At 40.1% G+C, this 25,112-nt stretch overlaps 2 protein-coding genes, 1 long non-coding RNA gene and 1 other non-coding gene across 4 annotated transcripts; 1 reads left to right on the top strand and 3 right to left on the bottom strand.

Annotated features, from left to right (window-relative positions):
• Positions 1-1,014: 1,014 nt before the first annotated feature.
• Positions 1,015-19,180, bottom strand: LOC133983543 (ATPase family AAA domain-containing protein 2-like). Its single transcript, XM_062422656.1, has 29 exons — positions 18,877-19,180; positions 17,371-17,525; positions 17,057-17,112; positions 16,724-16,913; positions 16,456-16,537; positions 16,244-16,325; positions 14,626-14,811; positions 13,944-14,064; positions 12,321-12,422; positions 11,672-11,780; positions 11,466-11,581; positions 11,120-11,294; positions 10,767-10,855; positions 10,014-10,173; positions 9,708-9,798; positions 7,605-7,782; positions 7,357-7,493; positions 7,019-7,142; positions 6,379-6,565; positions 5,555-5,740; positions 5,340-5,475; positions 4,481-4,677; positions 3,998-4,157; positions 3,679-3,801; positions 3,099-3,272; positions 2,202-3,011; positions 1,793-1,926; positions 1,528-1,656; positions 1,015-1,203 (listed from the first exon to the last, which is right to left on the bottom strand). Exons 1-29 carry the CDS (start codon positions 19,072-19,074, stop codon positions 1,171-1,173), a joined length of 4,620 nt encoding a protein of 1,539 aa, XP_062278640.1. The 5' UTR covers positions 19,075-19,180; the 3' UTR covers positions 1,015-1,170.
• Positions 6,079-6,213, bottom strand: LOC133984153 (small nucleolar RNA SNORA5). Its single transcript, XR_009925403.1, has one exon. It is a non-coding gene; the product is annotated as a small nucleolar RNA SNORA5 (small nucleolar RNA).
• LOC133983544 (uncharacterized) lies at positions 11,717-14,065 on the top strand. Its single transcript, XR_009925376.1, has 3 exons — positions 11,717-11,835; positions 12,302-12,424; positions 13,931-14,065. It is a non-coding gene; the product is annotated as an uncharacterized LOC133983544 (long non-coding RNA).
• Positions 19,181-20,050: 870 nt separating the features above from the next.
• psma2a (proteasome 20S subunit alpha 2a) lies at positions 20,051-25,109 on the bottom strand. The gene is made up of 8 exons (XM_062422651.1): positions 25,051-25,109; positions 24,443-24,519; positions 23,642-23,774; positions 22,083-22,205; positions 21,917-21,998; positions 21,721-21,794; positions 21,165-21,222; positions 20,051-21,055 (listed from the first exon to the last, which is right to left on the bottom strand). The coding sequence occupies exons 1-8, from the start codon at positions 25,089-25,091 to the stop codon at positions 20,939-20,941; spliced, it is 705 nt and encodes a 234-aa protein (XP_062278635.1). The 5' UTR covers positions 25,092-25,109; the 3' UTR covers positions 20,051-20,938.
• Between the last annotated feature and the right edge of the window lie 3 nt (positions 25,110-25,112).

Here is a 25,112-nt window from a genome sequence, read left to right on the forward strand (position 1 = left end):
CCAAAGTGTCCTTACATGACCTGTGAGGGCAGCTTGAAGCTACTTGAGGACAACTTTGACTGTGAACTCTCCCCGCATCATTACACCCGCTGTTCGCGCTTTTCTGTTCATCATATCAACCATTTCTACGTTCTTTTGTTTAACCAGGCAACACTGCACTGCCGTATTATTCATCATAGCTGTGTTAAAATTAATTTTAGCAATTGGAGCCAGCCTAAAGATCCCCTTCAGACATGCTTCAAGATGTGTATAAAATACATTATATATATATTTTGTTGAAATCCCCCAAATTCTCTTTCTTTCTCACTATAAATTCAAAAATCTACAAAAATATTCAGAAATTCTCCTGCTGGATACAAGATGTCTTAGTGTTTGTGCAGTGGAGGCTTCCATTTTCCACATCACACCAAATTGAATATTGGACCAAGATCAGCTTCTGAACTACTTGTGATGTCTCAAATTTGCCCTTTAAAATCTGATTTTCAGTGAGCAGATACTAGTGAAAACTAGTAGTCAATCTCCACACATCATTCTGCACAGTGAAGCATTTTTGAGTAGAAGGGGACTTTAAATATTTTGTAAATGCTTGGCAATTTGACAGCAATTTGATCCAGTTACATCTGCTTCACAACTTCTAATACAGTAGATATATATCAGAATAACTTATTAACTGGGTGTAATCTACCAACATTTATTTCACATTGTACTATATGTAGAGGACAATCTGAAAATCATTCATAAGGCAGGGTCAAATGTTAATTTTTAGACTTTCATCAGTGAGGTTTTGTCTGCCCAGACTTCTGACAAGCAACGTTTCAATTATAGACACTTTTTTTTAAAGCCAAGCACAATATTGACAAAATACTGGAAGAGCAATAACACAAAGAAACAGTGGACAGGTGAGTCAGGATTGGCTAAAATTCATAGCAAAACTGTAGTGTAGTGTAGTCTAGTAGTGTTCATCTTGAGCACACAAAAAGGTACACTGAACCATTTCAGAGAGAAAAACATGTTTTATTTAAATATAGACAAAAGAGGTAATACAAAGAGTTCATGCACAAAAAGATGTGCCTGTGGATTTCTACCAAAATATAACTAATGTTTTTATATTTACACAGCTGTAAGGATGACGGGCACATTTATTTAATAAACGTTGTTCCTGTTGAAAAGTCAACAGAAATCTTCAATCTCTTGTTCCAATTCCTGATTAAATGAAAAGATGAAAAAAATGACAATAGATTAGGAACATTAAAGTACTTTAGGCCAAAAAAACCCTTCCATGTTATTAATATTAAATAGAAATGTAACCAATACTGAATACTGAACATTGTAAGAATAAAAAAGGGGAAAACTAGAATACTGCAAATATTTTTAAACATCACAGCAGAAAAAGCACAGGTGTAATTATGAACCATCATTCAGGTCATTAGTTATACCTGTGCTTTTCCTGCTATGAACAAGTCAAATGTCTGCATTGAAAAAGTTCCTCCAGTTCACATCCGCTCTACAAATCAGTACAATACTAACCTGTATTAGTGCAGTTTTGTTGTAGTCTCGTCTGTGTCTGTAGATGCTCTGGCAGAGCAGAGCGTAGAGTTTCTCCAGCTTGAAGACTTCATAGCCATCAGTCTTGGCCACAACTCTCTCCAACAGCTCCTAGAGAAGCAAGAAAAAAAAGACAAATATTAAAAGGAAGATTACAATGCTGTTAGCTGTCAATCTTTATACTACAATCTGAAGAAAAAAACCCCAAAAGTACAGGACGAAAGAAGAAGAGCATAAAATTCCACACCTTTAATTTGTTTCTGTCCACCACCAGAGGAGGAGGCTCCTGGTCCAGGATATGCAGAGCCTTCCCCACATCCATCATCTGCTGCTGCAGCACAGCGTTCTTTAGAGCCCGAGTCATTCGCCTCCCGCTGCGCTCTGAGACACAAAACACATATAAGCAGACATAAGATATTCATCCCACTATAATAAATTAGTAACAATAGGGATTTAATGATTGATGTATTTACTTGGATATTTTCTCTACATTTTTAGACAAATACAAGCCACCAGGACCCAAAATTAGCAGCAACCACCAGCCAAATGCTGTAAAATTAAACAAGTGGCTGGTGGGCAAAAAAGTTGATTTTGAAACTTGCAAGCCACTCATAAAATCCTATATCCCTGAGTGTAAGACAGTGTTAACATCCAACCTGAGGCTGTGCCACTGTCATCTCTGACAGCTGCAGAGGGGTCTGTGGTAGAAGTTACTGATGCGTCCAGCTCCATTGGTTCAGCCTCACTGTTGCGCTCGGCCTTTTCTACTATCGCCACATCACTCTTCTGCTCGGCCTTTTCTACTGTCGCCACATCACTCTTCTGCTCTGCCTTTTCTACTGTTGCAGCCTCGCAGTCCATGTCATCCTCCTGTATTACAGTTCGACGTTTTTCAGCCTCAGTTTCTGTCCGCTTCTCACTGTGAGTTTCATCACAGTCCTCTGTGCTGGACTGTCCATTGTTTCCTGCTTCAGTCTCAGTGCGGCTGTCCTCATTAGTGTTCACTGCAGTCATTTCACTGCTCTCGTCTCCCCCCTCTCTCTGCTTTTTGTTTTCTCCTGACTCATCTGTGACAGCTTTGTCCGCCTTTTCTTTTTCGTTCTGTCCCTGCTCGTCACCTTCTGGTTTTTCGTTTGCACACACAGTAACCTCATCTTCATTAACTCGACTCCTCTTCTCCTTACGCCCCTCCTGGCTGACCTGCTCCTTTGCAGAGGACCCAAAACTACCTTCTTGAGCTGCTGCAGGCACTGACTCTAGATCAACTACCTCCTCCCCTCCATTTCCCTCATCATACTCTGCCGCTCCTCCCTTCTCAACCTCCTCCTCATCATCATCCCCATCTTCCTCTTCCTCATCAGAGTCTAACTGTGCATCATCTCTGGATACGTGAGGAGAGGAGGAAGACTTCCTCTTTGCATAGATGCCAGAAGACCAGCGACTCTTCCGACGTTTCTTCTTCTGGGCTGGAGGGACAGAAAGATATAAACATTTGTTTGGTGTAATTGTTGAACCTTAATTATAAGTTTTTTGTTATCTACAGGACTTTTTACCTAAGGTTTTAGGTGTTGTAACAGTTGAGGCAGTTGTAATGGGAGTGAATGCAGTGCTGGCACCGGCTGGCTCGCTTTGTGGGGTCATGTCATTAAGCTTGACCTCTGCACGAGGATTGGGCTGTTTAGGAAGAACATGGTAGTAGGTGGGAGCAAATTGTGCAGTGGAGCAACCTGTGGTGGTGGAAAAAAAACACAAAGAAATGCTTTATGAAACAGCTTCATTCACCTAAACAAACCATGAATCTTCTGAAACTAGTGGCCTGATTTAAACAATAGATGCAATTGTGCAGTTTCTATATTAGTTTGAGTGACATACAAAAGGCAAATATGGTAGTATCAAATTAAAAACATGAGCTTGGTAAAGTATTTCAAAATAGTTTTCGAACTAAATAAGTCACTGAGTGAAGTCAGCCCTCACGAACTCAAATTATCTTACCTGGTTGATATTTGAAAACTGAACACAGAATGTCAGTGATAAAATGAATTATCCCAAAGGCAAGACCAAAGTTAATCATGTGACGTTTTCCTCTTAAGTAACACACATACACACACACACACACACACACACAGCATTCACCTCTCCCGCTGCGTGACACTTTGATCTCTTCACAAATCTTCTCAAAATTCTCATCCAGTTCTTCTGTAATGATGGCGTGGACAGTGTCCTTCAGTGAACATGCCCTGTGGCGGATCTGGCGGTCTAGAAGAAACACAAACACACACAAGCAAAATAAGCATTTCTTTCATCATTCTTTAATCAGACCAAATCTAATTAAAAATAAATAAATTGTTAAACAGTTAAACAATCTAATTAGTTATTGTATGTAATAAACTATATTCTCCATGAGCGTGGTGAGTGTGTGTGTGTGTGTGTGTGTGTGTGTGTGTGTGTGTACCTGATGGGTCCCTGTCTGGGTTGTATTCGAGGGCATTCTGCCAGATAAGATCCACATCTTGAAGGAACTCCTTGACTGTCCCGTACTTATGAAGGTCGATATTAGTGATAACTGTTGACAGGTCCATGGGCTTCTTGATCACCTCAGCGTAATCTGGAACCTAAAATATGTGACAAATAGGCTGCTGTGAGTACTGCTGTAAAGGGAAAATGACCAAACTGGATTTTAATGGATAAAATCAAGTCATTTATTAGACTTTTTTTTTGTTCTTAAATCTGTATTTGTAGGATTTTAAAATCTCTTGACCTTGGCGCCCCCCAGTGTGAGTTTAATAGAAGACACTGTGGCACACTTAAACAGAAACTTACTTGCTTGCTTGATGGAGGACAACAAACATTTTATTCTCTGCTTGGCTGACAGTGAGTTAGCTTTCTATGAGGCATTGCGAGATTAGGAGAGAACCGAATATAATAAAACAGCTACCTCCTCTAGATCCACAGGCTTTGTGAAAGCCTTGAAGCGTTTATCTTGGGACAGGCGGTTGGTGACATCACGCAAGAAGAGGCGGAGCTCCCTGAGGGTGTTCTCCTCCTGCTCCACCAATCGTTGGACCTCCTCTTCTGTTAGCTGACGTGGGGGAGGTGGAGGGGCGACGGGGAGCACCTCTAACGCATGGAGCACTGAGGAGAGAGAAGAGTTAACAGAAGCACTCGATCCTCACGCACATACTTTACACACACTACTTACTACATGTGTGTTTATTCAGTACATTTATAAGTGCACACACACATCTGATGACTTTATTAGACTATGAATCCAATTTAAGAACCACAGCATTCACCTCTACTGCTGCGTAAAGTCCATTTTGGTCATAAATGAGGATGTTCTCGCTGTCTACTCGCACTGAGAATTTGACATGATGCACTGAAAATAAAGTGCTAAGTCATTAAGGTTACATTGACTTTCATTGCGGAGACATCTTTCCCCCATTTTCTGTATTTAACCTCCAACATCCTGCACCTGAAACGTCCTGTATCATGCACTATTTAATTTTTTTGTTCTTCTACAAAAGTGTCTAAAAAACACATAATCTTACTTTTTTTGTTCAAGTAACCCCATCTTCATAATTTCCCTCTTCCCACAGCCAGTTTCAGGAACATTTTCCAGGCATTTTAATAACAGTCAGATTAACCACACCAAGTGCTGGCTGTGCTGTGGCTAATGGGTGTTATCACATGACGCATCACCACTACCCTCCTCTGTTGCCAAGCCATGCTGGTGTCATGTGACACACAAGATCATTTATCAACATTTATCAAGTATACACACACTTATTTCTCACCAGCTTTCTTTTTAGAGGCAGGGGCCTTGGTAGCCTGGTTAAGGATCAGGTCATCAAAAAAGTTTCTTCTTTCCCTGCTGGTGGGGACGGGGACGTGGAAAACCTCCCCATACTCCACCCGAAACAATTCCTGAACCTGTGGCGAGAAAAGGTGAGAGGTGAGGGAAGGGCGTTCTTGCAGATGAGTGTGTGACTCCACTTCTATATTTCCATACCTCCATACTGAGTTGGGCGTATTGTAGATTGCAGGTAGCCAGAAGCAGTATGGGAGCGAAGGCAGGGATGGAGCTGAGCAGGCTGAGGAAGGTCGCTCTTAAAGCTGGACCCACTGTTTCCCACCACTGTCCGATGTGAGGGATGTACAGGATACTGGGAGAGGTTCGCTTGGCTTCAACAAAAATCTGCAGAGCATGTGACATGGAAATATCACCTTATGATATCGGTATTTACAAATAATAAAGATATTTACATAAATCTACAGACAGTAGTAGAATAATACATTAATAAACATAAGATGGTACAGACTGAAAGACATCATGTAGATTTCAGGATCAGTTTAATTGTTGCAGTTCCATTTGCTGGCGACAGCTTCTTAAAATTGAGGATTTGTTTGCTTTTTTGTATTTCATCATCATCATGAATTAAATGCCTTAGGGTTGTTTAACTGCTGGTAAAAAAGAGCTCTGGTAACACTGATGCTCATTCACATCTGCTATTATCACAGCTTTTCCATAATAGCATGTGTCTGTAGTACATATTTATCCCCAGTACCCATGGCAGAGGGGCGTGGGGCCCATGAACTACATTCTCTGTAGCAGCCACTTGGGCCAGTGAGGTCCACTGAGAAGGACACACTGAATTTGACAAGGCTGCAAGAACCAAAAATCCAGCATTTTGAATCTAAATTAGTTGTAATTTTATGGATCTTGGGTGTACAAAATGTAAATACTGGTTTAGATTGCACCCCACTCAAATCTAATGAATTGCTCTATGTTACTACTATATCTTATTCTATTTAACGCAGAGATATTTTGTTTACCTGAGCACAGGTCTCTTCTGGTGCAGTTGCACTGGCTCCAAACAGCACGGCCATGTCCAGTGTGTACACAGTGAATTTCTCCAGAGCGTGGAGGACTGCAGGAGCCAGATGAGAGCTCTGACCTGAACCTGGTCGACCCTCTAAAAGCATCCTGGGACGGTAGGAAGTTGGCTGGCTCAACATGCTTCTACATATGAAGGGATGGCATAGAGGTGGGTGAGGTTGGTTGGGGAGTTCAGATTCATTTTCACTGAACTGAACTCGAGGGCTAATTAAGTTGCCCAAATGATCTTCAAAAGGATCTGGGTCACTGAGATAATTAACGCTTGCAGAACTTAAGATAAATGAAAAAAAGGAGGTGAAGTAAGAACAGTAAAAGGTCTAGAACTACACAGGTTTCCATATAAGACTAGTCTTTCCTCATGTAGCTCTGCCACTACCTTAAGATTTTTCAAATTAATTTAATATTTACTTCCTCTTAGCTGTTTCTTACATCTTACACATTTAAAAAATAGTAAGAAAACAGTAATGCAAAAAAGGACTTGATCTAGAAATTATGTATAATGATACTTAACAAAAACCTGAAAGAGTAAATAAACATATTATACAAAATGTCCTTCCTGTGTTATCTCTAACGCACCTGTTGAGGTTCAGGAGGCCTTTAGCAGAAGGTGTTTTGAGTTGAGAGTGAGACGTCTGTCCGCTGGAGCAGTCCTCGTCTTCACTGAACATCAGATCATCTTCAGACAAACCACAGGGTTGATCTGAAAATACACACACACACATCAGTGACTCCTGATGTCTAACTGAAGCACCAAAAAAGGTTGTCAAATGACCAATTTAAGGTGTGATATAGTTTGTAATTTATTATGGAGATAGCGGCCAATGAATTTGTTAAATTAAATGAAAGAGTGCATGAACATGAACACCAGATGAAGTCGAAACTGGAGAAAAAAAAAAGATGAAGCAGGACTGTACCTTGTTCTTTCTTCCTCTTTAAGCCCTGCTCAGCGTGCGGAAACACTCTGCTCACTGTGTCCAGGAGGTTCTGCAGGGCGGCGCTCAGCAAAGGACGGATGGCAGGTATCAGGGCCTTGGCTGGTGACACTACAGCCCTGTCAATCACAAGAATTGAATTTATTCAACAGCCACATGCAAGAAACTGGTCCTGGGAGTGTAAGAATAGCAACACTCAAAAAATAAATAATAAGTTATCTTGGACATACCTCTGGGCAGCGGGAACCATCTTGGACATGGCAGACATAAAGTCTTTGTTTGTGATGGCGATAGAGTTGACATCAAGCACAAGCTTCTGAGATGAGGAGTAGATTTGTGGGTAGCGCCGCCGTAATGCACACAGGGCTGCTTCTGAACACACTGCCTTAATGTCTGCTCCGCAATAACCTACCGAGTAAAGACAAACAGCCTGTTGGTAATGGCACTAAGGGCCTGATTTACTAAGATCCCAAATAGTGGGTACTAAATTGCGTGCACAGTGCAATAGATTGCGCGTCTCGTTCGCGTGCGTTTTGCGGGTGATCTACTAAGAATCACTACGTAAATGAAAACAGGTGCAACAGGGTGGAGACAGCAGTATTTAAATGAGGGTTTTGCGTGTCTTTATGGAGAGATTGGACGAGCAGAAAGAAATGTGATCAGGTTCTAGTGGAAGAGGTTAACAAATATATTGAGTTATAACAAAAACAAATATTACCAGATAAACCGACATATGGGAGAGTATTTGTGACAATGTCAATGCTGTTAGTAAAACCAAAAATATTCCAAATTATTAACACGGGTGGAAAAACTCCGTCCTGTGCGTATTCTGTCATTGTGCCTTCCGTCTCCTCCTCTCCACAGTGACTAAAGTCACCTGTGCTTCAAAAGGTTTTATTTATAGACGCAGTTTGGTTCAGAAAAAATACCTTTAAGTTTGGTAAATCACAATGCCTGTGCTAAATAACATATTTGCATTTTTCTCCTCCCTGTATTTTGCACACTGGGGTTGAAACGCCCCACATCACATATTCATTATGACAAACGTACTAAATGGACAGCGCATACTATCTTGCACAGTTGAAAGACGCAAACCTCAGTGCGCTGCGTTAGTACATCAGCTTGCACATTTTTTGCGGGTGGTGTCAAGTTTGCAAACGTTTTTACACACGCAAACCTTTAGTAAATCAGGCCCTTAGACTATTAGCAAACTTTAGTTTTAAGTGTACAAAGCTTTGTGCAGTGTTTCCTAAAGAATTTCACTGAGTGGAGCTGCAGAAGATCCTTTTGAGTAGGGTTACACATCATTTCTGGTAGAGGTTACTTCATGGTAACATGTGGTACGTTACTGCAAAATAAAAATGTCTTCCTTATGTGTTATTATACAATCCGGCTGTTAAGTCTGACGTCACGCATGACGAAAATTCTATTTCCGGGTCCAAAGGCATCGATTAGTAATCAACAACAATGGCAGAACCCGTGAACCTTTTTACGATCACCTCTTATTGTAGTGACATGTCTGTGAGAGTGAAAAAGGGACTGAATTCGTATAATTCCAATAGAGTACAGGGTGTAACTGTTCTTCCTGATGGTTTAATTAAGGGCACTGTCCAGGCATCAATGAAAAAGAAAGTGTACAAAGTTGAGGTGAGTTAGCGGTTAGTTTGCACGTTCAATCAATCAATCTTTATTTATATAGCGCCAAATCACAACAAAGTCATCTCAAGGCACTTAACATATAGAGTAGGTCTAGACCATACCATAGACTGTATATAAAAGGACCATACTCTTCAGGTTTAACTTTAACCGTTTAAAACACGCTGTTCTGCCAACAGGACAGGTCGGAAGTTGTGAGGTAGCGAAAGTTCTTCTGAATGTTTTAAACACCAACCCTTAAACATATATATTAATGCCATACATTGTTAGAAAGCTTATATTGCCCTGATTCATTCAAGACCACTCACGAATTATATGGTTGCTCACAGCCGTAATAGTATAAGCGGCTAGCCACTCAGCTAAAGTAAGAACAGATAGATAGATTGACAGCAGTTTGAGGATGGATTTTTTAAAGTGCAGATACGCGTTGAGAATCAGGCAGTCGCAAAAACGACAACTTGATGTCGTTTTTTGATTCAGATCTGTTGAGACAACACGGGACACAACACTGTGGCATACTGCACAAACGGAGCCGCTCTGGGGATTGGACCCGGAAATAGAATTTTCGTCATGCGTGACGTCGTGACTTAACAGCCGGATATAGACAACTGTAACCTAATGCAAGGAGAAGCTTAACAACAACCTCAGATGTGTATTTTGTGTATATGCAAACGTACCAACACATTTATCTGCCAGTTCCTCCAGAAAAGTGTCAGTAGGTGGAGGATCCCACTGTCTGGTGTGGATCTTCAGAATATCCTTCCTCGCCTGCCATAAAAAAAGGGAGATCCCAGCATTTCAATTTCAGGTTTAATACTTGACAGGGTAAAAAGAATATTAATAACAGTGATAATATAATAATGAAATATGTAACACTATAAAAAGTCCAGTAGAAAGGTGATATCACCAATATTAAAGTACATTTCACATGATTCAAGAGACAGAATAAATAAAAGCATGGCCATCCCTCTATAGTATCTCACCTCTCTATCAGGCAGGCCGAAGAGGAACTCTCTGTCGAAGCGTCCTGGTCGTCTGAGAGCTGGATCGATGGAGTCCAGTCTGTTCGTGGCTCCGATCACTACGACCTCTCCTCTGCTGTCTAATCCATCCATGAGAGCCAGGAGGGTCGACACAATGGAGCTAGAGACAGAAACCCCCTCTGATTTAAGTTTTGTCACTCACTGTAACTGCAACACACTGAGCAAAAAGTTCCATTCAGGGTGGAGTAGTGACTTTTAGGAATTTGTGAAGCTGCAGCTACATGCTTTGTTTTGTTTTTTTGTAGTTGTTTCAAATCCCTGCCGGTGCACAACATTAAGCATGACTTACATGTGCAGTTGTTCTATTCAGTAATTGTGGAGGTTATGTCATTTTGATGCATGCACTTAATTGGGATTGTTGCAATATGATGTATATGTAATATATATAATATGTATAATGTTAAATACTGACATAATGATCAAGATGCATTTCATTTTATTACAAATGGTTTTTTTTAAACGCAATTTTGAAACATAAATATCGTTCCGTTCAGTCATCTCCGCATAGCAGGCAGTACACACACACACACACACACACACACACACACACACACACACACACACACACACACACACACACACACACACACACACACACACACACACACACACACACACACACACACACACACACACACACACACACACACACACAGAGAGAGCGAGAGAGTTGAGAAGAGGAGTGCTGCTCACCTGTGGATCTGGTCCTGTCGGCTGGACCTGACTGGAGCCAAACCATCAATCTCATCAAAGAAGATGATGGATGGACGCATCTGGTATGCCTTTAAGGGAATTCAATTCAGATTCAATTAGTTACAATTTACATTATTTTCAGACCTCTTACAGAAAAAATATACAGGCAGTAACTTGATTTATTCTGTTAATAACATTAATGTGTCCAAATATAGCGTGTTGGTTTGAAAGTATCTGCTTTCTGAAAAAATCTCTAACTGGATTCAATTGAGAAGATCCAAATCACCACAAACTAGAGGGAGGGAAAAAGCATCCTTAAAAGCATGTTGTACACGGATGAGGACTTTGGTTACCTGGTCAAACAGTAGGCGCAGCTGTCTCTCAGATTCTCCCACCCACTTACTGAGGCAATCAGCTCCTTTCCTCATAAAGAACGACACCTTCCTTTCACCCTGGCTGCACTCGTTGGCCAGCGCTCTGGCTACCAGGGTTTTCCCCGTGCCTGGAGGACCGTAAAATAGACAGCCCCTAAAAACCGAGACAAATACAGATAAGATACAGATGTTAGCGCATATAAAAGTACACTTAAATTAAATATTGAGCCACAGAACTTAAAATAAATGGAAAACTATAACTGGTGCCATTTTTCATCTGCAAAGTATCAACGCTTGCTCTTGTTCACAAACACACATAGCTTACCTGGGTGGCTGTATCTTGAACCTCTCAAAGACTTCTGGGTAGAGCAAAGGGAAGACCACCATCTCCTTCAGCGATGAGATGTGTCTGCTCAAACCTCCAATGCTGTCAAAGCGCACCTGAGGTCACAAAGAGGGTTATTTCAGATTATTTTCTCATTATTTGATCTGTCCAGCTGATTCAACTTTGTCTGTGTCCCTGCAGCTTACTGTCTTGTCTATCTGCATGGGGTCCACATCTGCCAGGCTGGCTCCGATCTTCATCCTGTCCTTATGGATTCCCAGGAGGTCTTCTTTCACAAGGTTCATCGGCAGACATCTGCACGAGACACATGGAACACATGAGCATCGCTTCTCACATTCATTATATCGAGGTAATATATAGAGTAAATTGTATGAAACATTAAGATACTGATCCCATTGATCTATCTGTAGAAAATGTAGAAAACTGTTGATAAAATGAGATGATGGATAGTGGAAATATGTAAAATGTGATCACTGAGGAACTCAAGAGGTCACATCAGTAATTAGGTGTAATTTATTTGTTATTATATTATATTATTATCTTTAAGGTGTGTGTATATATATATATATATATATATATATATATATATATATATATATATATATATATATTTTAAAAGCTTCAAGTGTTTTATTCACCCACACCTACAATGCAGTAATTGAGATATAAACTAATAAAATGTAAAGCATTTTGGGTGAAAGTTTACTGTCACAACGATTCTTTTGATCTATTGGATTATTACGTAATATCTTCTATTTAATCATCTGTTGCCAACATTTGTGTTCAGAACGCAGCTTTACTTGTGTTTCTGACAGCTGCTGCAGATGTTCTCACCTGTTGACTGACCGGCTCCTGTTCTTACTTCTCCGCCTCTGGAATTTCTCATCGTCTGACGAGGAGGACGTGGAGTCGCTACTGTGGATGGCGTGTCTCCGTCTGTTATAGCGAAAGATGCAAAAGCAGCTGTTAACTCTGATCTGTTGGTGGTGAGTGTATCATGAACTGATGTCACTCTCTGCAACAAAACAGGAGTCAATGCTTGTAAGTGAAGACACACGCCATCATTACTCACTGATTAGAATGTGTCAGTTTTTCATGAATACAAACACATTCTTGAAACAACAGTAATGATGCATGGATTTAGAAGGAAGATGGTATTTGATTATGCGTTATATGCAACAATAACACATCCAACCACTTCAAACAACACCATCACCATTCATGACACTTGATTGACAGACGACCTGAACAACACAGGAAGTGTGCTTGATTTACAGAATTGACTTTAAATGTTCAGTTTGACAAGTTAATCTTTTTAAATGTGAGGGACGCTTCCAATTAGATTAGAGATGCACCGATCTGACTTTTTCAGTCCTGATAACAATACCTGGTCTTTGGGGTATTAACCAATATCAATTATTGATCCGATACCAGTGTTTAATTAATAAGCTGTATGTTTCACTATGTGGAATAGACTGGGATCATTCCTTTATGCGTAAGACCACATCAGGCCTGACTTTAACATTGCTTTCCTAACTTTGCAAAACTTACTGAATTGTTGTTTAATAAAATATATAAAATACCCAATCCAGCTGTTTGAGTCAGTATTGGGGACTGATGTCAGTATCGGTGCATCTCCCAATTAGATGCACGTTAAAAATAAATAAATAAAAACTCAAAAAGGAAGATATCAACTAACACAAAATGATGAGAAGATGGTGTCCAGTCAAAAATAGAAGTATGGGAATTCAGTGTTAGTGATATTTGCTGTATGATGATTCGAAGAAAATCAATAAATCACATCAAAATCAAGATTGTCCCCTTTTTTTACTTTTGAAAGGCTGCCAATTCCACATTGTCAGATTGCAATCATTTCAATCTTACCGTATGTACTAACTGAAAGCCTTCTCATTTAACCATTTAGACACATGTATATGTTGATTGTATAAAAAGTGACAAAGTTCCGATGTTGTCTCACCGTCTCAATACTTGAACCACAGTACCACTCCACCACAACCACGGTGTTAGCAGAGACAGACAGTATCCCAAAAAAACAAACAAACTACAGACTAATAAACAACAAAGATAAGTAGTTCAGGTTCTTACCTCTCAGAACTACTCCTGAGGGTGGGAGGAAGAGAATCAGAAAAAAAAGAGGGACAAAAGGGAGTTTTGGGATGGATTTAACATGCAATGATGATTCTAATGCCTATTAAAGACAGCACTATGACACCAGGACAGAACAAAGAAATAACAACTTTAATGTAATGCTTTTTTGGCCCCGTCTGTGTGAGTGTTTGATATATGAGTGAGTGTAAAAGCTGTCAGGTTTGACTGCTTAAATATTTTGTTTTCTTGCAGAATAAACTTTGATGAAATTAACTGTGCGAGTCGCACTTCAAGATAATCAGTACAATGTGTCCTATAAAAAGTTAGTGGCTGAGTTGTCATACTAACAGGCTGGTTCTTCTCCTGTTGTAGGGGCTCCTTGGGGCCGTGGAGCTGAATCTGAACCTGCGTCTGGTAGGAGATGAGTGGTCCTTGAAGTACATGCTGCGCTTCCTGGGCTCTCTGGGTTCTGACAAAAAGTTTGATGCAAAATGTCAAATTCAGTGGAAAGCTAGCAGATATTCAGGTGAATGTCTTGACGCTTATTAAGTATGTAACAGCTGCTAAATGCTCACATTGCAAAATATTCAACTCTATAATGTCTATAAGAGGAAAGAGGAAAAACTAAGTTGTAAATCTCTTTTTTGTATCTCTCATTTAAAAGATCTTTGCAGCAGGTACTATTGTTTGCTGATCTGGTCAGATGCTAACTGCCTACTGTGTGTAATGACAATAAAGTTGAATCTATCTACCTAATGATCAACAGGTCTTTTCACAGCAGGTTTAGTTATAGCAGGAAAAGCACAGCTGTTACTAATAACATTAATGATGGCTGACTTCTATTCCAGTGTTCCATGACAGCATGAACAATACCCGGACCAGAAATTCAGCCATCATTCATTTTATTATTCACACTTGTGTTCTTGCTACTGTAAGATGTCAAAAATGCCCCTCCCCCCTGTAAAAAAAAAAAAAAAAAAAAAAAAAAAAGTCTATTGTTTCACTGATGGAGCTGAACAAGAAGCAGTACCGTCCTGTGGGGCCTGGTAGCGAACCACAGTCTTTCGCTGTCTGAAGTCATAACGCCTCTGGTTTTCCTCTTCCTCATCCTCGCCATCTTCATCGTCATCATCTTCTTCCTCCTCTTCCTCCTCCTCCTCCTCCTCATCATCTTCTCTATCTTCCTCCTCCTCTTCATCGTGATCTTCATCCCCTGCTGTGAATAATAAAAACAAAAGATTCTTTTTTAAAAATAAGAAAGAGATATTAAGGTATGAACTACGTACAAAGATTAAGCTAAAAGTTTGTACACGTTGAGGTCTTGGCAGTTGTGTAGAGAAACTACCAACACTTACACCACTCAACACAGGATCATATCATTGCTATTAAATAAAAATGACAATTTTAAAATATTATTCATAATATCATGCTGCTTAGACTGCAATTTTTAAAACTAAATGAGAACAATTCTGCTTTTAATGATTTGATAGAAGTTAGGATGAATAACACAAACTTGGTGCCTTGAGAAGTATGAAGGTCAGCATGATTTCTCTCTAGCAGTGAATGGAGCTACACCAACATGCCTTAAAGGGACCCCCAGGGACCTCATTTTCTCATCTTTTTATGTCTAAGTGACTAATGGGAACAATAGTTTTTGAAACAGGTCCAGTATTGAGTGAGAGCAATTTAGTCACCAGCTGTGAAAGGGGGTTTCAGTGTAATCTTGTTTGAGTTACTGCGAAATATCAGCTAAATATTCAGCCATGACAGAGTTGGAGAGAGGAGTGCAGGAAGGAGTTTGTTTTGTTGGACTACAGAAAGCATAGTTTGGTTTTATCTAAAAGATAAAGAAGAAGTATATGCCTGTCCTTGAGTGAGAATTGGTTAGCCAAAACAATAAATAGACTGGATCAAGCAAAAGAAAGTAAAGAAAAACATTTGATTTCTCTGTATGGTCCTTTCCACAATGTTGTCAGACACATATAATAATCTGAGCCTGTCAGTGGCAAAAACAAACACCCCCAGTGTTTCCCATACATAGACCAATATGTGGCGTAGCGCCACAGAATCAACACTGAGCGCCACGAATTGATTCCGGCCAGAGTTTTTCTAAACGCAATTTTGAAACATAAATATCGTTCTGTTCATTCATCTCCGCATAGCACTCTTTCTCCCTGACACACACACACACACACACACACACACACACACACACACACACACACACACACACACACACACACACACACACACACACACACACACAGAGAGAGAGGCGCGCATACTTGCCAGTGGGGGTACACTTATAAAAGACCCGCACTCGCCCGACGTTTTCAACCAGCCTGTACGGCCCTGCACCACACATTGCTACCTGGTCTGTGGGAAACACTGACCCCTAAGTATTACATTGCAGCCTGTTTAGCAGCTGCTGGCTGAAATGCTATTGCTCAATACTTGATCAGTTTCAAATACTGTTGTCCCCATTAATCACACAAAATGCTGCGGAAATGGGGTCCAGAATAAAAAATACACAAGATTGCTTTCAATATTCCCCACAATAACCATCCCCATGGAGACAAATAAAGTATATTTTGATCTCGAACCCAAACTGTGTACCTGAAGTGTTCTTTAATTCTAAACTATCTCACCTTGGTTCTCCTCCTGTGTGTCTTTACTCTCCACGTTTGTCCTCAGAGACCTTTTCATTCTGCCTCTGGTGTACACTCCCAGCTGCTCACAGACAACAAGTTAAATTCTGATTAACATTATGATTACAGAGGTTCATAACATGTTGTGCAGTAAACAAAATCCCCTCCGTTGCATAATGCCATGTTTGAATGAAAAAAGTGTGGATTATTACCTCTTCTTCAGTGTCTCTGCTCCTCAGTCTGCGTCTCATCTTCTGCATGTCGTCCATCTTCTGGAGAACAGCTTCAGCAGTGCTAAGGGAGGAGGAAGACTTTATTGGATTTTTTATCAATGTTCATCACTGAGATCACTCATTAGCTTGGCGTATGTGAACTGGGTACTACTTTCAGTGATACATCATCTTAAAAAAAAAAAAAAAAAAAAACAGACAAAAGAAGGAAGGAGACAAAAGAAACTGGAGTGAATGTTACTGAACTCACTTGGTGATGAGGCGGTCGTAGAGCACGGACTGATTTCGGGAATCAAGTTTGTATCTGGTGATTCGGGAACTACGTCGCACAGAGCGATCCTCCTCCTCCTCTTCTTCTTCTTCTTCTTCCACTTCCCGGCTCTGCAGGTTAAAACGGCTCCTCTTTGGAGTGGAGGACCCCTCAACTTCATCTGGAACATCTTGAACACAGACAGAAACACTTTTTGTGAGCCTGTTAGTCTTACGGGCCCTACTGAATACTCACTTCTATTCAACTTGCTCCACGTGCTGTGTAATTTAAGAGTGCAAGTGCTCTATGGAAAGACACTGTAGAATACTGTACCTGCTTGCTTCTTGCTGCTGGATGCGTTCCCCTCTCTCTGTAGCCTGGATGATTTCCTGAAAAGAGAGAGGATGAATAAAATAAAAAAATTTGATGCAAGTAGCGACTTACAGAAAAAACATGTGTGCCTTTATTTGAGCACCTTCTTGTGTAACAGCCATTGATCCTTTTATGTGGTTGACCAGTTTTGTACTTGTAATACCTAACCTGAAAAGCTCACTACTACTAAAAAACACTCCTACCATGACCTTTTGGAGAGTGGTTGTTAAACATATAGCTAATAATCAAACAGTTATTAACTGTGTCCATATTACCTGGTGCAGCAGCCTCCAGCCTTGTCTTCATTCGAAGGGCTGCTGGTCTTCGGATCCATGTCCGCAAAGGAGACCTCCAGTTTAACTCTTTGTCCTCTGGTCCTCGGGGTGTGATGGAGACCACTTCCCTCCTCCTGCTTCATATCAGCATGTCCCTGGCATGGTCACATTATGAGTTTATCATTTACAGTATAAAGAGCAGGAGTTCAATAGTGTCTACTATAATGAATAAATATAAATACGTGGATTACACATTTAAAATACATCAATGTCTTTTCGTATCGGTGACAAACTGGTGAGACAGGTCTGCTGGGTAGCAGTCACTGTCCCATGACTGGAGTGACTGGAAGCTAAAGGGCCTCTCCTCACTGCGGCAAATGTGCTAATATCTGACTTTTGAATCACTAACACACTATCTGCCCCATGGGTGCTGCTGCTGCTGATCACTGCCTCTGCACTCGATCTGATAAAGGTTCTTGTTATCTGTGTCTGAGGGAGTGTGTTGTTTTTAGAATAAGAATAATGTCCTAAAACTTGGGCAATTAGTTTATTCTCAGTACATCATGCAACTATTAGTTCATGACCCATAAAACTGAATATTAATTTCAAGCGTGCACATACTCATATTAGATAAAGCAGATGTGTATAGAACAGTCAGAGGTTTGTACAGTTTAGAAAAATAGTGACTGTAAAACATTAGGTTACAGTCTATTAAGCCCATTTTTTTTCCAAGCTGAATGACTTAATCAAAGAATGCATTCATGAATGAAATCATTTCCCTCCCTCCAATAAAATCCCCACAATTTACAGCAGTGGTTCTCAAACTTTTTCAAATCAAGGACCTCTAAACTGACAAATTAGAATACAGAAGACCCCAATTTGATAAGATTTTCCCACATCTGATAAGATGTGTGTGTTTTATTACAGAAAGTGAACGAAACCCATGACCAGAATAGTCACACATCCTGTCATTGTGATACTTATGGATGAAATTATACTGAAAACAAATGATTCCCCTATTTTTTGCTGGAGACCCTATGAAACCCCCTCGAGGACCTCCAGGAGTCCCCGGACCTCACTTTGAGAACCACTGACTTACAAGCACACCAAAACACACCACCTTAGACATTTATAATCATTTAAGTTAGAATAAGGCCATTTTTAATGAACTCGATCTAGTACTAACGTTATTATAATAGGACCATAACACACAACAAAACTGAACAAAACAATAATATTAAGAGGATTTGTTTATTTTAAGCTGGCGAGGTCAGAAGTGGGCGTTATATATGACAAGAAAAAAAAATATGTCAAAGAAAGACACGAGTTAAGTGAAATGTTATGGGACTTTGAGTGATGATTACTAATCTGTCAGTCAGTGACAAGCTGACAGGGTAGCTAGGGTAGTTAGCTTAGCACGCTAGCAAAAATATGACAGAAAAGTTTGCGTTTATCCACCAAAACAAGTGGAGATAGAAGACCGGCTGTCTGTATGTGCACGCTTACATTCATCGCATTGTTTTCCGGGCTGCTGAAGCTTTCATCCAGCGGCCGGGAGGAACGGGTCACCCGGGCGGACTTTTTCTGTGAGGCGGGAAGCAGCGACAGAAACTCCGAGCTTGTGTCCAACTCCATCGACCTCCGCTTCGGAGTTGTAGCCACCGACTCGGCTCCGACACCGCCACTGTTGCGTAGCATCACCATTTTGACTCCAAACCGAACTTATACAACCATGAACGACGGATAATAAGCCGATATCCCGCCTTTAAAAAGTGTCCCAGCGTTCACAGTGACGCCAACATAGCACAGATAACGGCGAATGTCCTCCAGCCTACAAACACAGCCTCCTCTAAACTGATTTCTGGCGCCACAAACGTCATCACAGGTCGTGACGTATCTATCGAGGTGCTGCCGCGCAAGAAAATAGACCCGGCGATATCCTTGTTTAACTTTGTTTTATCCAACTAATGATCATTTTCAGACTTCCAAGAGAAAAATTGTTAGGCGTTCAGTGAAACACTGTCCACAAAGAAAATAACGATGGATGAAATCGCCACGATTTATAGCTGATCATATTTATTCACTTTGGAAACATGTTTTTGGGTTAATTTAATATAACAGAAATTTGTGTTTATAGCTCTATTTGATTTATCTTTCTTACTATTTTGACCAATTATTGTTACAAATCCAATTTCTTAAGCAAAAAGCCCAAATTATCAGAGATGACTGTCCATATCAGACAACAATACACTTCTTCAATGTCTGAATGTACACACAAAAAAGCTCTTTAAAAATGACCACTGTAAACTTTACAACTAATTTAACTTTTTTTTTTTATTGCACCCTTTAGTCCTCCTGATGTAATGTATTGAAGTTATAGTTACATACACATGGTGCTGTAAACTTGTTTTTAAATACGCCTGTTTAAAATATAGATCCACCTGCAATATTATAAATGTTTCTAAACCATAATAGTAATATAGTCAGATGTAGATGGCCAGTGTTGAGTATTCACTTAATACGTTTGTCATTAGTCGTAACATGGGCGTAGGGATACATGTAAATGTTGGAAAGGTGTTCCGGTTGATGTACACAGACCATGACGTAGCAGCTGACAGCATGTTGACATTTTACATGTTTGTACATCAACTTTGAGAATCACTCACACACACACAACATGAACTCAGCATCTTTTTTTATTTGAATAACTGACAGATACCAGAAGAGAAAGTACAAACTCTAGAATTGTTTCTAGTCTGAAAAAAAAAGTACATTTTGAAAAACTGCTGTACAAGCAACCAGATTCTATGAGTAAAATCTCAAGCTTTCTATTGGATCCTCTTTTTTCTGCCCTCTTTTTCTTTATACTCCTTTCTAGTGTGTTTGCGGAGTGCCGGTGACGTGCAGTCAGGAGCTTTGAGGGGAAACAAGTTTGGGGATGAACACCCACACAAGGATGTCTGGCCTGTAACTACAGTTATTTATTTTGGCTTCTTTGTGTAACCACAGGCCATTCGTCACACTTAGCAATAGCTACAAGTGATCCAAGTTTAATGCACAAAGCACTGGTGCTCGATTTGAAGAACTGCATTGCCACTGGAACAGCAATGAGAAATAAGAAAACTGAAGGATTCAACAAAAGAATTGAGATTTCACTCATCAGAGCCCACATTTACTTTTCATATGCACAGTAGCCAACTGCCACATTTCACAGTACAGACATGTTTTTAACAACAAAGCCAATTAGTTGCTACTTCCTGATGGGAGTCAAGTGAATGCATTTGTGAGTGGCAGCCACATTAGTTGCACACACACAAAGGCCTTCAGTGAATATGCACACATGTCTAAGCATGTTAGCTCACATGAATAATTGTGGTTCTAAGTGAAGTTATGGGTGTACTCTCATGTTCTCAGGGCAGAAACTCTGCAGCCATAACACAATATGGTCATGGAATGATTTTGTGGTATATAAAAAGATGTGTCATGTAACTGTTGGCTACTGCACTGTCACGTTTCCGTTCTGAAAAGTGGCCAAAGAGCCCTCCCCACATCACCACGCAGGGTGTGTTCACGCAATGGCTGCCAGATAGTCTTTCACCTCGGCCGGGGTGAGTCTTTTGAAGCCAGCCTCATTGCAGATCCCCACCTCAATGTTCTCCTCTGTCATCTGACCCTCGAAACTCTCCTGAAACACAAAGATGGGGGAGTGTGAATGACTGATAAAAATGAGAGATGCTGCAACACTGAACAAAGACTCTAATGCTTCAGGGTTTTTTTAATAACAAACAATATACCTTCAGTGTCAAGATGGCTGTGTGGATGGCATCCTCCAATTCTAGATCGTTGTTATACCTGGAGAATGAAAACAAAGAGGGCAGATACCAATTTTAAAAAGCTTAAAAAGCACACTCTTAAAGTTTATTTGTAGATCAAACTGAAGCTTGAATTGTATCTGAACCGACATCACATTAGTTTATGGTTTTCTTTTGTTGTTATCAGTAATATAAACTATTTGTATTCTTTCAGATTTTTCTCAAAAAGGCCTGACAATGCTAAAAATGCCTCAAACTGAACCACAAGTATGAATCTATTATATCTCTAAATTATACCACAGCAAACTGTCTTTTCACACCTGTATTTATCACCTTTGATCATTGAGATAGCCACAGTAAACATGCAGAGCCTTTGCTCTCTTAGATTAATGTAACTGAACTGTAATATATACAATAACATACAGCAAGTACAAAGCTCAGCCCATTGATAAACATTCACATATAAACATCACATTTGCTGCACGTACCATTTTATCTATACATTACAATTAAAATATCTTTTGCTTTAAGCTTGTACCTTTTTTCAAGGAATGTTTTTCCATTTACGTAGTTCTTTCCCATGGCTGTTGCTTTCCACGCAAAATATGCACCCTGTCAATCAGCAACAGAAGAGAAAAAGTAAGCAACAAGTTACACTTCTGTCATACACACTATTATAAATAATGGAATATGTGTCAAATGAAATCAGATATAATATGAACATCAGAACATACAGAAGGGTCTGACTGGAACAAGTAGGGGTGGTCTTCATCCCATCCAGCTATCAGCAATGACACCCCGAATGGACGCACTCCACTGGAGGAGAAACAACACAGCTGAATAAATCTGGCGATATGACTATGAGCAGTGTGCGTTTTATTGTCTGTTTTTTATACTCACCCGGACTGTGTGTACTCCTGCATTACAGAGGCCACTCTCTGGACGAGCTGGCCTGTGGGGATCGGCTCCTGGTAAACCAGAAAGTACTGCTGAGCCAACTTCCTGGCTCGTCGGACCAGAACCCTGCGAGGACATGACTCATTAATTTTCTGTGTATGTGAGAATCAGTGGTCATACAAACTGTGTGGACTTTACACAACATGGGATACAACTAGGCATGGGCTGGTTACCGGTTTCAAGGTATACCACGGTATGAAAAAGTCACGGTTTCAAAACCACTAAAATTTTCCGTCATACCGCTCCTGCGGTATGAGCAGGGTTTTTTTTTAATGTGACGTCTCATCAGAGAGAAAGTGGAGGTCCCTCAGGTCGTGTGCAGCTGCAGCGTAAAGTACCCCTCCCCCAGCCCACCTCCGGTTGCTGTTACAAGCAGGTAGCTCTGCAGGCTGTATGATGGCTGAAGGAGGCGAGCCCCACGAACTTCCCCCCCATCTAAACGGACCAAGTCGGCTGTATGGGAATACTTCGGCTACCGTAAAAAGACAGAAGACCACGGCTTGGAGGAAGAAGGTTGTTTTATTTCACTAAAAAGAATTCATTTATGTTGTGACTTGAGTTGCAGGTTCAGCCTCAGTTAAAGGACTGCACTTATTTTTTTTATTTAGAAAGAATTTTTTTTTTTTTAAATTTAAATACATATTTACTCATGTTCCATCATGTTCTATATATTGTTTAAAAATAAAAGACTGTTCAATGGAAAAGTTTTCTTTTTTTGTTTTTAAATACAGACATTTCAAAATAACACATTTTAGAGCTGTAATCATAATACCGTTAAACTGTGATATTTTGGCATACGGTTATCATACCGTCAGAATCTCATACCGGCCCATGCCTAGATACAACTCATTAATACAGAGTGTGCACAAGAGAGGAGGCCAGAACGTAACTGCAACACTTGTAGATACAAATACCACCTGAGGAAAACACTTTCCACCAAAGTATGTGTTTTCAATATTAATATTGAGGGGGGGGGGGGTTTCAGCAGGTGAAATTTTAAACTTTGGAGCACCAGAAGCCATTGACTGAAAGGCAGGTAATTAATCTAAAAACTTTATTATACTTTATATACACTTTGGAAAATGGTTGACAGTAACTTAAAATTTGTGCTGGGCAATATATATCGATATCATATCAATATTGTGATATGAGACTAGATGAAAGAATTTGGATATTATAATAATGTGAGACAGCATAAATGTTGTGTTTCCTGGTTCTAAAGGTTGCATTAGAGTAAAATGATGTCATTTTCTGAATTTAGCAGATTGTTGTAGCTGTTCTATTATTTGCCTTTACCCACTTATTCTTTATATCCACAATACTGATGATTATTTATCACAAATCTCATTGTGTAAATATTTTGTGAGCGCACCAATAGTCATCCCAGTACAGCTGTGCAAATGAGGCTTGGAATATCTTGTATCAAGTGGCCGCAGATACAGACTACAGTCCATCGTCACCTGCTGCTTCTGACACTTCTTTCAAACACAAGGAAAACCCACCTGTAGTCCGGCCCCATGCCGCTGTACACCATGCCTATGTGTTTAGTGATGGGCTCCACTTTGTGAACGCTCTGCTCATCATACAGAATGGACTTCTGTTTCTTCTCTGTCGCCAGGACAACGCCATTTGAAGCTGAAAATTAAAAGAGAGCGTCACTGTTAGTGATTTCACAAATTCTAACTCATTTTCATTCATTTTCTCAAATCAGCTTCACCTCCGCTTTGTCAACCACAGCATTTACAGATGCTGGAGAGTGCTTTGATTGCTACATCAGGGTCTGTTAGCTCAACCCATTTATTTTACATTTCTGCAGATGGAGAGGTAAATCTTGAATTACTTTTTTACGCTTTATCACATTTACCTAACCAATTCTAGTTCTCTTTTTGTTAAGATTAAACTCTCCTAGTGTGGCACTCCTGCCTCATGCTTGGTCAACCATGGTATCTACAGATGCTGGTGAGTGCTTAGATTAATGTGCTACCATCTATTACCTCAACTCACTGATTTTATTTTATTTTATTCTACCTTTCTGCACACAACAAACTTTTAAACAAATTTAGTTCACCACTTTCGCTCTCCTTTTGTTAAGGTTAGAACCTGTCAACTGTGCACCAATTTAACCTACAGTCTAATGCCCTCTGCATTGCACACTCAGGAGAGATTACTTTGGAGAATGGAGGTAATACACTAGAAACAGTTCTACTTCCAATGTGATTTGACTTTTCTCGAAAATGGTGCAATAACCCTAAAAGAAACGCTCACAGCTCACTTTTGGTCCTAATATGAATTTGACTCCTTACCTTTGATGCCGACTGAAGGAGCTCCAGCCGCTACAGCTGCCAGGGCATATTCAATCTGGACCAGTTTACCTGAGGGGCTACAGAGACAAATACATGATGTTGCATTATTATAATGCTGCCATACTGGGGATAAATACACCATCACATTATGCACATATAATAATTACTGGAGTTGCAAGACCAAATTGATCGTGTAATAACAATGAAAAAAGACGAAACTGAAAGCAAAAGCTAAAACAACTGACTCATCTGAGCTAGCTAACTTTACGTCTCGAGATATTTAGCGAGTAAAACTGACCAGTTTCGGTCTGTTCAACAAAAGGCTCATAACTTCGATCATTACTGAAGTTTTCTTTATCAGTGATAACAACAGCATTGAATTACTGCATGGTTTCATTTAAAACATGTTAGCCAGCGTGCTAACCGTTTAGCCGATTCATTATCCGGCAATGACAGTGCATCGACTACAACGGCTCCAAAAACCTTACTTTTAAGAGTAAATAGAAAATCGTTCATTCGCTTTATCAAGCTGCTGTTCAAAAATAACCACTATAGCCAGCAAGCATGGATGCCTGTTTCAATTTTATAGCTTTTATGACAAAATTTACCTAAATGTGGTGAGGGAGAAACTGTAGCCTCGTTCCGCCATCTTGTTCTTCTTCTTCGACTG

The sequence above is a fragment of the Scomber scombrus genome, chromosome 7 (assembly GCF_963691925.1).
Source record: "Scomber scombrus chromosome 7, fScoSco1.1, whole genome shotgun sequence".
Lineage (NCBI taxonomy): Eukaryota > Metazoa > Chordata > Actinopteri > Scombriformes > Scombridae > Scomber > Scomber scombrus.

Excerpts from the sequence above, each read along its gene's own strand:
- LOC133983543 (XM_062422656.1), bottom strand. The coding sequence starts at position 19,074 with ATGGTGATGCTACGCAACAGTGGCGGTGTCGGAGCCGAGTCGGTGGCT. Across the intron at positions 16,914-17,056 it reads CAGCAGCAAGAAGCAAGCAG|ATGTTCCAGATGAAGTTGAG; the intron begins GTACAGTATTCT and ends TCTGTGTTCAAG. Across the intron at positions 1,927-2,201 it reads TGACAGTGGCACAGCCTCAG|AGCGCAGCGGGAGGCGAATG; the intron begins GTTGGATGTTAA and ends TTTGTGTCTCAG.
- psma2a (XM_062422651.1), bottom strand. The coding sequence starts at position 25,091 with ATGGCGGAACGAGGCTACAGTTTCTCCCTCACCACATTTAG. Across the intron at positions 24,520-25,050 it reads TTCTCCCTCACCACATTTAG|CCCCTCAGGTAAACTGGTCC; the intron begins GTAAATTTTGTC and ends TTGTCTCTGTAG. Across the intron at positions 21,223-21,720 it reads AAAACATTCCTTGAAAAAAG|GTATAACAACGATCTAGAAT; the intron begins GTACAAGCTTAA and ends TTCATTCTCCAG.